Here is a 12,176-nt window from a genome sequence, read left to right as displayed (position 1 = left end):
CTCTTTCTATATGTGAGTTGAATTTCAAAATAAAATTCAAGCTAGTACAGATCAGTAACGTTAGCTTAGCTTAGCACAGGGTTTTTAGAAAAAGGTGGCCTGGCAGTTTCTGTGACTGCTCCAAGACCAAGAAACGGTCATAAAATTTGTAAATGTGCTCCACCTTCATGATCCTTTTTACAAAGTACTTATAATGTGTATATAATGTGTTTCTCACTACAAGGTGCTCATCTCCCATCAGAATCAAACAGGGATACACAGTGGCTTACCCCAAAACACCTTGGTTTGTAGACAGAGCAAGCAAGGAACGGCTGTGATTGGTAGAAAGCCTGCTCTGACACCATGCTGAGTCATGACTGACCCTTTGTTGTTTTAAAGGAAGATTTTATTATTTTGCGATGCAGCTACGTTAGCCATTGATTTTCTCATTTAACGCTCAGCGAGAAAATAAATCAGTGTTTCCAAAAAAGATTCTCAGACTTTCCCTGAAAACTAGAAAAGTACTATATAAGAACCAGTCCATGTACTAAATGTGGAACTTGCTCTACTGAAGGGTGGAGAGGCGTGGTTGGGTGAGAAGTTTGCATTTGAATAACCTTTAAAGTCAGGCTGTACTGAATGGCTTTGGATTTTTATAGACGCTGCAAGGTGTGGAAACAGGTCTAGGCTTTGTCTTGAGTTCTTTGTTGACAGATGTTGTTGTTCTGTTGCAGATCTTTGAAGGGGTGGTGAACCTGCTGGACAAGTTAAACGCCTGGCATAGCACCCCTGGAAGTCCAGGAAACACTGAACTGAAGGAAATGGCCCAGATCGGCCTGCGTATCATCACCGGATATATCCAACAGCAGCACCCCACGGTCAGCTGCAACCACGATATTATGCACCAACCATATATGTCAAATACTTTTCACCAAGCATGTCTTTCACAACGCAAACACCTGCAACATTGAATTTTGCAGAACTGTAAAGGTTTACAGTCCCTATCATGATAAGTAAACCCAGATAAAGATAGTTTTTAAATACCAGGCCTTCTATGGCTTTCTGTTCAAAGATATTGCAGTCATACTTTTTAGGGAGTGTTCTGTATGAAAGGGCAGCTTCTCTCTGAGTTATCACGGCTGTTGTGGCTGTTCTCGCTGTAGGATAGAGAGAGCAGTGTTAAATGAACTGACCATAAGGCTTTCCATTACATGCTGCTGGTTTCATTCATCTCCTAAGTAGTGCAACTCCCCCTTTTGTCACTTTAAAGATATATTAACTTAATTGCACTTTGACACATATCACAATTTTTGGTCTACTAAGGAAAGTAAAATGAATCAGGTGTTTGGAGGTAGTCATGGATATTTGCTATGTACACAAGTGTGATTTTGAGGGACTTTTTAACCAGTTTCTTTTTAACTTCTCAATCAAATACTGATATAACACATAAAAAATGTGCCTATAATAATAAATTAGTGTTATTTTTTTCTTTCTGAGATCTATGTGTCTGTTTCCCCTTATCAGGTGAGTGAGATGGCCTATCTCAAGCTCCACAGCCTTCTTCAGACTGTGCTCTGCCTGAGCTGGGAAGAGGTGTGCTTCTTGCTGGGGCGGATTGGTTCCCCCTTGTGGCCTGGTGGTGCAATGGACAACACCAACTACGGACAGCCAGAGACCTTTTCCCACCTTGTGCCCATCGTGCGTACGCTACTTGACCAGCACGCCGACCCCGTCAACCTCCAGAAGCTCCTGCCCAACCTGCCCATCACCAACGGCAGCACCACCTTCGCCCAGGACCTGAAGGCCTATTGTCAAACACTGGAGTGGCAAGGCTTTTACCAGCAGCAGGTCAGTGTCCGCTGAAATGGGGCATTTAAAAATAGATGCCATTTATCTTTTGTTTAGGGAGTCTCGAGAACTTGTTCTCCTCACTAAGCACGTTTAATAAAGCGTGCACTCTGATACGGCTGCCTCTGTTCTCTGTCAGGTTTGTGTACTTTAGGAATATTTGCGGTTTTATTTTCAGGCTTTACCAGTTACCTCCCGGTGGGCAACTGAGAAATCTAATGCAAAGTTTAAAAAAAAAGAAGAAAAGCTATCACAAGTTTAGAAAAATGAAAAGGCAATCTTAAACTCCCTAATGTTGCCTGGTATTTTAGGCAGAGCTTAGTTTATGCTTGTACTTGCACCTTAAATAGTTCATGAACTGATGCCAAACAGACACACTCCACACTGAGCTCAGCATTGATTTATCATTGCGCTGCGTGACAGTGTGTGTTTATAAATCTGCTTCGTTTAGATTACTTATGTATACGGATCCCGCAGTACATTAACCAGTATGGCATAACTTTGGCTAACGTGAAACTTCCAGGGCGCTTTTTTCATGCAGAAAGCGATCACATACCGTCTGTCTTAGTGTGTTTTCAGTTTATTTTTAGAACAGTTTGTTGTAAATGTGCTTACAGTTTTAGCATTTAGCGTTAAAGCAGTAAGAATCTTAATACGCAGTGCTTAACGGTTAACGACAGAAGGTTTATGCCACAGCTGCCCTAAATAAAACAATATTGGTCCTGACCAAAATGATGTTCTTGTCATGGTTAATGTGCAAGCTCTCTAATTGAAATGATATTTGATATTTAGTTTGAATGACTGAGTGTTACCTTGAATAATTTTTGACTTCTCAAAGATGACCAGTGTGCTGGCTGTGTGACCAAAATCAGTTTGCTTATTTGCTTTTATTAACCACTTCAAAAACAGTGTCCGAGCTGGGAGACAATACCAGAGTATCATTAATTCCTGCATAAACTCTGACACTGTCTCTCTGTGTTTTAAACGTGCTGCGGTCCAGAGTGTTTTTGTCCTATCTTGCACTTATATAGCATATTGGAATCCTTTCCGTCTGGCTTCAAAGCCTTTCCTAGTACAGAGACGGCTTTTGTTCTGTTTAAGCTGCGTTTAAATGTGCTTTATAAACACATTATACTTACTTCAATTGCGCCTCTAGGTTCAGCCCACCATGGAGCAGTACGAGCTGGACACGTTTGGGAGGAGCCATGACATCATGTCCAATTTCTGGAACTCGTGCTTCGATGACCTGATGAGTACAGCCTTTAAACAGGAGAAAGAAAGATCTGACAGCAAATCCAAATTTCAGGTTAAGACCTTACGACCTTCGCACTGCAAACTGCCGAAATACAGTTTCGCATCGTTTACTTCATGCATGTGCCTGTAAAAACAGGAGGCAATAGTGGATCCCTGCTTGAAGCGAGCCCGGACTGAGAACAACAGGTACCTCATTTGGCAGAAGCAGAGCTCCAGCCAGCAGGGGGTGGTGTGGCTGCACTGGAAGTCTCTCCGCAGGCTTTTGACCTGTGAGAGAGCAGCATGGGCCAACAGGTACGACAGCTCCTCTCAGCTCTGATCAAGATATCATGTTTAGCTGTGGATTTTTAAGACTAAGTTGTTACTGTGCTCACTACCCAAAATGTTCTGATGTGTACTTTGTGTCTTTGATCCCAGAGTTCAGCCGGAAGTAAAATGGAAATTGTCCAATGCAGAGACATATTCAAAGATGCGCCTCAAACTTGTGCCCAACTATAACTACGATCCACACAGCGAGGCCAGCGCCCTGCGGGATAACATGGGTATGCCACAGACTGTAAGCACGTGAGTGTTTTTTCTCAAAGTACAAAGCTGCACTCACCACGTTGCCATATTTCTGTGATTATCAGGAGCTGAAAGCCCCCGTGGCTCCGAACCCCTCCCACTGGCTGTTGCTAAGGAAGCAAAAGTAAGCGACATGGAGGACGATCAGTTAGGAGAAGAGGACCTTCTCTTTTGGGATAAGACGTGAGTTCTGCAGAGCTACTGCCACCTTCTGCAGCAGGTTTCAGTATTAAAAAATGTAAGGTACGGACATCCACTGAAGCTGTACTTTTTTTCAATGCTCGCAGGGCGGAGGGAGAAGACGAGAGCCAGAAAGAAAAGCTGGTTCTGTCTGAAGACTGTGAGCTCATCACCATCGTGGCAGTTGTTCCCGGTCGTCTGGAGGTTACCACACATCACTTGTACTTCTATGACTGCAGCAGTGAGAAAGAGGAGACAGAGGAGGGTGAGAAATCTTTGACACTGTGGAAAAAAAACCAAAACACGTGTCCAAGCTGAGGTCACTAATAAATGTGTCCCCCCAGGAATTGGGTTTGATTTCAAGCGACCTCTGTCACAGCTCAGAGAGGTTCATTTGAGGCGCTACAACCTGCGAAGGTCTGCACTGGAGCTTTTCTTCATCGACCAGGCTCACTACTTCATCAACTTCAAAAAGAAGGTGACGCCTGATTTAAATTGAACTGCTCAGGAAGCTGCAGCCATAATTGAAACTGAAGAGCTTCTGCTGTTTAGTTTCAGTGAAGTCTGTGCTTTTGAAGTTATGAAACTGCGGCTTCTGTGCTCTCTAAGATTCTCAATCTCTCACCCTTCAGGTACGAAACAAAGTCTATTCTAGGATACTCGGTCTGCGGCCTCCAAACCTCTTTTACTTTGGCTCCCGCTCTCCCCAAGAGCTGCTGAAGGCATCTGGGCTCACACAGGTCTTAATTCATATCATTTCTTCAGACATTCTTCAGACAAAGATCATCAATCATGTACATGTTTGTGACCAGTCCAGTATTGATGTTAACAGAAATGGGTGTGCAGAGAGATCTCCAATTTTGAGTATTTGATGCAACTGAACACCATTGCTGGACGCACTTACAACGACCTGTCGCAGTACCCTGTGGTAAGTGTGCCGCACTTGTATCTGCTACCACTGCTATCACCAAAGAGTTTGCACTTTCAGTGTGAGCAAATGCTACAGTGAGTTGTGTGTTTTTGTTTCTCTTCAGTTTCCCTGGGTCTTGTGCGACTACACCTCTACTGTTCTGGATCTGGAGGACCCTGCAGTGTTCAGGGATTTATCCAAACCCATCGGTGTGGTCAACCCACGTCATGCACAGAATGTCAGAGAGAAGTAAGTGGGTCTTGAAGCAGTTCCTGTGTTACCACCTGAATCGATAATATAAATAATTTGTTGACATATTTTTCTTTATTCTTTAGATATGAGAGCTTTGAGGACCCAACGGGCACCATTGACAAATTCCACTATGGCACACACTACTCTAATGCAGCAGGAGTCATGCACTACATGATCCGCATGGAGCCATTCACCACCCTGCATATCCAGCTACAGAGTGGAAAGTGGGTGGGAGTGCTGACTAGTTCAGGAGTTTCTTGAGTTTCCTGGTATCTTGTTTTCTCACACAGGTCTTTGTTGCCACTGTTTAGGTTTGACTGCTCTGACAGACAGTTCCACTCGGTGGCAGCAGCCTGGCAGGCTCGCATGGAGAGTCCAGCTGATGTCAAAGAGCTCATCCCAGAGTTCTTTTACTTCCCAGAATTCCTGCAGAATATGAACGGTAAAGAGTGCCCATATATATATATTTTGTCAAATAAATGCTTAAAGATGAAAAATATTAACTCATAGCTGCTCCATGACTGTTATAGGCTTCGACCTAGGCCAGTTACAGATATCTCAGGAGCCTGTGACAGATGTTGTGCTGCCTCGCTGGGCGACATCAAGGGAAGACTTTATCAGAAAACACAAGAAAGCCCTGGTGAGTCTACACAAACATCCTGTGTCTCTAAAACTTACTCATGCATTTTCTTGTGAGAATATTTTGTTAAGGAAACTGCTAAAGAACGTAATTTCTTTTATCTTAAACTGTAGGAGTCTGAGTACGTGTCCAATCACCTCCATGAGTGGATTGACCTGATCTTTGGTTATAAGCAGAGAGGCGAAGAGGCAGTGAATGCCCTCAATGTCTTCTACTACTGTACTTATGAGGGTAAGGCTAGAATAAAGAACAGGAAAAAAAGAGGAAACTTCACTCAGCATTAATTGTTATTCTGTTTTCTTGGTTGTGGCTCTTTCTTACAGTTTTCTTGACCTCTGTGCAGGTGCAGTAGATCTGGATGCAATAGCCAATGAGAATGAGCGCAAGGCCTTGGAGGGCATCATCAGCAACTTTGGACAGACACCTTGTCAGCTCCTTAAGGTACACTCAAAATATTTCACAGCTTTTTTCAAGATAAATAATAATCTGACTTTTTGTTTAAAAAAAAAAGCAGCAGTGTTATAACACATTTGTGTCCAATCAGGAGCCTCATCCGCCTCGCATGTCAGCTGAGAACGCATCAAGGCGGCAGGCCCGTCTGGACACTCTCCCCCTGAATATCTTTGAACATATCCAAAAACTCCGGCCATTTAAGGAGGTACGGCCTAAAATCTTTTTAAACTCATTCCTCAACTCAAATAATGAATATTAAGTCATGTTTGTGTATGTGTATGTGTTTATTCGTGTGTGCCTCAGGTGGTAAGTGATGGCTTTCCTGTGGTCCAAGCTGTGGTACCAAAGACACAGACCCGCTCCATCACCCAGGGCTCAGATATACTGGTAAGGACCAAATTCATAACTAAACCCAGGCAGTAGCAACAGTAAGACATTTGTGTTAGATAGTAGAGAAAAGGCTGGTGTAACTTTTGCATTAAGATGATTTTTCCTCTGTAGGTGACCGTCAGTTCCAACGGGTTGATAGGGACACACAACTGGCTGCCGTACGACAAAAACATCGCCAACTACTTCACCTTCTCTAAAGACCCCACGATGAATAATCCTAAGTGAGTGCCTTAACAAATAATACACCCATAGGAACTCCATTTTCTAGGGAGAAAAGTGTTCGTAAATTACACGTAATAATGTCCTGATAAGGGCCCAATTGCAGGACTCTAGAGGCAGGTGTGGCAAGCAGTAAAAGAGCTCTATTTAAAAGCTGATGGCAGAAGAAATCACACTACCCTGCTATTTTTTTCTTTTCTGAGAAGATCCTCTGAAGTACAGGATCCTTATCTGACTCTACAGAAACGGTGACAAGATTACTTTGGGTACTTTGTGCTTAAATTTAAATGTTTTGCACTCATTGCAGCATTTCCCAGGATAAAGAAAATTCCTGATAGCTGGATGGAAGCACAACATCTGTCTGTCCTCGTCCGTGATGATTCAGAGTTCCTTTTAATTTGTTGAAATTTGCTTTACTGGATCTTATTTTCAGCTTATCGTTTCCATGGATCAGGAAGCAGGAAATAAATAACGATAAAAACCATTTGAACATTTTCTTTCACACAGGTTGTAATCTGCAGAAGTCGTGACAGTTTTATGGCACATTATAAATCGTCCACATTTAGACCACAGCTTGCTCTTGTTGTTTGTTTCGAAGTCGCTTTGATCTTTTCCAATCCCGCTTTGTGTCCCAGAACTCAGCGTTTCTTGAGCGGACCTTTCGCTCCTGGGGTCGACATCAGCGCTCAGGTGCTGGTCGTGTCTAATGATGGTCGCCTGCTGTTCAGCGGGGGACACTGGGATTGCAGTCTCCGCGTCACCCAGCTGGCGAAAGGCAAGCTGGTTGGAAGGATCTGCCGGCACGTTGGTGAGTTCTGATGGTTATCTGTCTTAAAGCAATATTTGTATTTTGCATTGTTGCGCATTTATCTGTGTTTCTGTGTGTTCTTCGAAGACGTTGTTACTTGCTTGGCTCTGGATCTCTGTGGCATCTACCTCATCTCTGGTTCAAGGGACACATCCTGTATAGTGTGGCAGGTTCTACAGCAGGTGATCATCTTTATGCTTAGCCTCACTCACATGCAGCAGTTGTAAATTGCACTAAGAAGCAGCTGTGCTCAAAATGAAGCCTTCACGCAAAGAGTCTCTCTTTTCTTTTTTTTTTTGTCATTCAGGGTGGTTTCTCCAGCAGCTTGTCTCCCCGGCCAGTACAGATTCTCTGTGGGCATGACCAGGAGGTAACCTGTGTGGCCATCAGCACTGAACTGGACATGGCTGTCTCAGGATCAAAGGTCAGAGATGTAAAACGTGGACGTGTTAAAGATGAAATAAAAGTACTTATGCTACTATTTAAGAGAGAAATTTAAAGATGTTATGCCAGCGATTTTTTTTAAAAAGTATCTCATTATTAAATGATCTAGATCTGTTTCACACATGAAGTCCAGGCAACGTTCAGAAAATCAAGCCAGGCTGTGGCCCAGTGTTGATCTTTTGCACATGTAGCATACAACAGAAGATAGTATGCTTCAGATGTGTTCTCCCTTCTGGAAATACTCCGTTTTTTTGATTAGAGTGCACAGAAGGCGTCCTGCCAAGCTGCCCCTCAAACTTTTATATAAATAAATAGCATCAAATCCTCAGGGGGCAAACAGAAAATTCAGGTCTGCAATTCTTAGCTCTTATTACAGGAACTTAAACTTGACTTCTTACGCCAAGAGTTGTCACCTCGCAGCATGACAAGATGACAGGTTTAAGCTTGAAGTGCTGTTGGATCTTTAATGAAGCTCTGCTTGTGCTTCCTGTGTGCCAGGATGGAACTGTGATAGTGCACACAGTCCGACGAGGCCAGTTCTTGCGAACATTGCGGCCACCTAACGAAAGCTGCATACCCGCCCAAATCTCCGGGCTACAGGTGGGAATGGAAGGCCACATTGTGGTACAGACGTCTCTGGAGGAACGCTCCAACAAGAAGGCACGTCCAGTAAACATATATTTTCTAATGCATTCGAATGTACGGCTCCTTTTTTCTTTCCGCTTATGTCACTATCCAAATGTTGCTTATTCCTGCAGGGCAAGTACTCCATTCATGTTTACTCAGTGAACGGCTGTCTGCTGTCTTCTTTCACCATGGAGGAGCAGGTGACTGCACTCCACCTGGTGTCTGAATATGTCATCCTGGGAACTATTCAAGGCAACCTCCACATTCGGGACTTATACAGGTAAAGAGATGAAGAACACGGTGCAATGTTAATTTAAAGGCTGCTAATTTATAGCATTTGCACAAAACTTCAGAGCAAAAAAATGTTTGGTTCTAACTCTTCCCTCTTTTGCAGCCTGGATGCTTTGGTGACACCCCTGGCCTTGAGGGTCACTGTGAGGAGTGTGTCTGTCACCAAAGAGTGCAGCCACATCCTAGTGGGACTAGAAGACGGGAAGTTAATTGTGGTGGGGGCTGGGAAACCAGAGGAGGTGAGAAGCAGGAGTGGTAACTGTCAGATGTGAGAGAGTGGGGGTGTGGGAAGGAGGCTCTTGTATGCTAAATATTTGCTGAAAACAAGGTTTTTCTTATGATAATCGAGCCTTTTTAGAAGTGAAGATTAACGTGCTGGCCCTCCTCCTTTCAGGTTCGCTCAGGACAATTCTCCCGTCGTCTGTGGGGCTCCACGCGCCGCATCTCTCAGGTGTCGTCAGGTGAAACCGAGTACAATCCCACAGAGAATGCTGGCAAATGAGACGAGCGACAGTCGGGAGGAACCCTGAGGACTCTGTAGGATGCATCGTCACACGCTCGCGAGACTCAACAAGGCCTCCTGTCCTTTACAAACTGTAAAGAATAGTAAACTATGCTCTCCAGCCAGCCACTTGTCTCTCTGAGAGAGCAACTATACACTGAGCACTTTCTACTCTTAAATGGTTTTATATTTTATTGCATATTTCATTGATGGTTACACTGTTTTTAATCAGCATCATTCCAAAGAGTGGCCTTGTTTTGTGTATGGAGAAGAGCTCCGTGTTTGCGGTTGTGGACTGCTGTCGAACTGTATGTGCTCTGAGTCATATTTCAGGGGACTGACTCACTCTGATCCACATTCAGCCTCAGACGCAAAGACGAGTCGTGCTGTGAACTCCCCGGGCTCCATGTTTTTCTCCTTTATTGTCGGAGACACGGCTACAATCCCTGTACTGTTGAATGTCCCAAAGCCATTCTTTGGCAATGGCAACTTCTTAAAACTCCTGAAAACTTGAAAAAAAACTACAGTAGATGTTGCTTGAGATTCCCAAATTGCAATACTGGTAATACCACAAAAGGTCAGATTTTGTAAAGAAAGACACGGGGTAACAAGGCTAGTATACTTAATGCCGTTTTATAATGTTTAGTGGTTGAAAGATCCTTATCCTAGCACCAGAAATACACCAGGATACCACATTTTATAATCTCTGCATTCCTTAAGGCTCTAGGTAATGTAAGACTGTTACAATTAAAGCAATAACTGCTTTAATGGTCAAGTATGTGAAGTATATTCGTTTTTTTAACTATGTGGAGTTTGGATGCAATGAACCTCAAATGCAGGGCCCTCTGTTGCCTTATTCATGATAGCGTTAAGGCTTTTATAAATTCTTCTGGAATGGTTTTGTTGCTACTCTGTTCACCATATGACTGTATTCCTGTTATATTTGAGCTCAAAAGTGCCTTTTTCATCTAAGGCCTTGTATAAACACTGAATCTAAAATCACTATATGTCAGATTTGTTGTCCCTGTTGATCCATTTTGAACACACTTTTCTACTCCGCTGTGACTCAGACGTGGATTCGATGAACTGTTGACTGTGCTGGTATTGTAAAACCACTTATGAAGTACTGAGAACATCTGAAACATGTGTGTAGAAAGTCTGTCAGTGAGTTTTAGAGGAATTCACTTCCTGCCAGCTTTTTTTTTTTTCCTTTTTCTTTTTTCTTTCTTTCTTTTTTTGTAATACTGCGGTTGGAACAAAGTCGATGTTTTGCAGTGTCATTAATGGGAGAAAGACAAAGGGAACTATCTGGGTGAAAGCAATACCCATAATATGTTGCACACATAAAATGACTAGTTGTCAGAGATTCTCTGAATAAATGCATAAGAAATGTAAAGGAAACTATATTTGAAATGAAATGTTTACTCCTCATTTCAACCTTTTTCTCCACTGTTTGATTCAATGGGTTCAGACTGTCTAAAAATCATATTTACACAGAAGTAAGATAAGGATAAATGTATAAGCTGTGCATTGCTGAGACAGTCTGTGAATAAAACACGTCTTGCAAATACTGATATCGGTTTATGACGTTTTGCTCTAACCAGGGCGAATGCATTATTTCACACAACTATGCAGTAACTCTCAGAGACTTTGAATTCATCAGTTTTAGATGTACGTCTTTGCAGTCATTGCAGTCCCGATCCTCCATCTAAAGCACTTTTGAGTCGTGCTGTATTTTACGTATTTTAATTTTGGTGTTGAAATCATTCAGATTCAAAGTGATCCGTAAGAAACGCCATGCGTGTTGCAGTTGGACTTGATCCATTTCTCTTTCCCACTGTTATTAAGTGGTGGCATTGCTCTAGTAAAAGAAACGTCCAGCTCCTTGTAACTTTAAAGACATTATTGTTTCTGTTTGCTCTCAGTGTGAGAAGTTGTATTGCTCCTTCCCGATGCTTACTTTCAATCGTCTTATTTTCAGTGAACCAACAGCCCTGTTACCTGAGGTTGATCAGATGATAGGGCTGAAAAATGAGCTCTGATTGTGCGTGTGTGTGTGTGTTTGTATATGTGTGTGTGTGTGTGTGTGTGTGAACCCCAGGAGGAAGGAAACTGATCTGCTGCCACAATGTAGCTCATCCAGCTCCTCCATAATCCCAGCCTTGCATGCATCTGTGATGTTAACCCTAAAAGAGTTGAAAAGGTCACAGCAAGCAAGAGCGCATTTACTTCAAGTGACTTTGATCTCCTGGTGGGCCGAACATCCTGTCAGCCTCCCCATAAACGCCTCTATGAGGTACAATTCAGTAGGGTTGGGAGGGGGGAGGTGGGTGGTAAAACTGACCTGTGGACCTCCAGTCAAATACAAACCACAGCGCAGTGAATAAGGGAAGTGTAGTAGGAGGGTGCAGTTGCTCTGATGTGGTCCCTCTGACAATGGAGGGAGGGATTAACACCTCGCTCCCAGTTGCTGCCAGCATCTCCGTCTGACCTCTCCAGACCTGAGGGCAGGCAGAGGGGATTGATTTCATGATATGCTGCAATTTTGGTGTTGTTCAAGATGTTCCTGCCAAGAACTGCAACAACTCTCAAATAGTCCTCGCTCAAACGACCTCAGATCCCAACCCCCGCGTCCTCCTCTTCTTTTTTTTCCTCCACTGGCCCATTTCACCTTGGCCTGTGGAGAAGAACTTCATTTTCTTTCCTTTTTATAGCTTCCTTATCATTCCCAGTCATGTATAACTACAAACAAACTCTGATAAGCAGTTTGTGCTCCTACAGCCAGATAATGCAGACAAGTGAAGGGGGAAGACAC

The 12,176-nt window shown here is 43.2% G+C and overlaps 1 protein-coding gene across 4 annotated transcripts in view; it reads left to right on the top strand.

The window, feature by feature from the left end:
• The window catches only part of nbeal2 (neurobeachin-like 2), a 32,086-nt gene extending 21,151 nt beyond the window's left edge, over positions 1–10,935 (top strand). For all 4 annotated transcript variants that reach the window (XM_085292274.1, XM_085292273.1, XM_085292277.1 and 1 more), the window contains 26 exons: positions 714–857; positions 1,504–1,827; positions 2,984–3,133; positions 3,218–3,375; positions 3,499–3,623; positions 3,711–3,828; positions 3,933–4,090; positions 4,170–4,303; positions 4,458–4,565; positions 4,658–4,753; positions 4,860–4,984; positions 5,071–5,211; positions 5,299–5,429; positions 5,518–5,627; positions 5,741–5,858; positions 5,971–6,068; positions 6,172–6,285; positions 6,384–6,467; positions 6,582–6,691; positions 7,325–7,497; positions 7,585–7,679; positions 7,805–7,921; positions 8,440–8,601; positions 8,700–8,848; positions 8,963–9,098; positions 9,254–10,935. In XM_085292274.1, coding sequence (XP_085148400.1) covers positions 714–857; positions 1,504–1,827; positions 2,984–3,133; positions 3,218–3,375; positions 3,499–3,623; positions 3,711–3,828; positions 3,933–4,090; positions 4,170–4,303; positions 4,458–4,565; positions 4,658–4,753; positions 4,860–4,984; positions 5,071–5,211; positions 5,299–5,429; positions 5,518–5,627; positions 5,741–5,858; positions 5,971–6,068; positions 6,172–6,285; positions 6,384–6,467; positions 6,582–6,691; positions 7,325–7,497; positions 7,585–7,679; positions 7,805–7,921; positions 8,440–8,601; positions 8,700–8,848; positions 8,963–9,098; positions 9,254–9,361 — 3,486 coding nt within the window. In that variant the 3' untranslated portion in view covers positions 9,362–10,935. The remainder of the gene's footprint in view (positions 1–713; positions 858–1,503; positions 1,828–2,983; positions 3,134–3,217; positions 3,376–3,498; positions 3,624–3,710; positions 3,829–3,932; positions 4,091–4,169; positions 4,304–4,457; positions 4,566–4,657; positions 4,754–4,859; positions 4,985–5,070; positions 5,212–5,298; positions 5,430–5,517; positions 5,628–5,740; positions 5,859–5,970; positions 6,069–6,171; positions 6,286–6,383; positions 6,468–6,581; positions 6,692–7,324; positions 7,498–7,584; positions 7,680–7,804; positions 7,922–8,439; positions 8,602–8,699; positions 8,849–8,962; positions 9,099–9,253) is intronic.
• The last annotated feature ends 1,241 nt before the right edge of the window (positions 10,936–12,176 follow it).

Source organism: Mchenga conophoros, linkage group LG11 (genome assembly GCF_057382185.1).
Source record: "Mchenga conophoros isolate Kocher_MC1m ecotype Shallow Benthic linkage group LG11, M_conophoros_male_GT1.1, whole genome shotgun sequence".
In the NCBI taxonomy this organism is placed as follows: Eukaryota; Metazoa; Chordata; class Actinopteri; order Cichliformes; family Cichlidae; genus Mchenga; species Mchenga conophoros.
The sequence above is the reverse complement of the archived record's forward strand: the minus strand, read 5'-3'. Positions and strand labels throughout refer to the sequence as shown.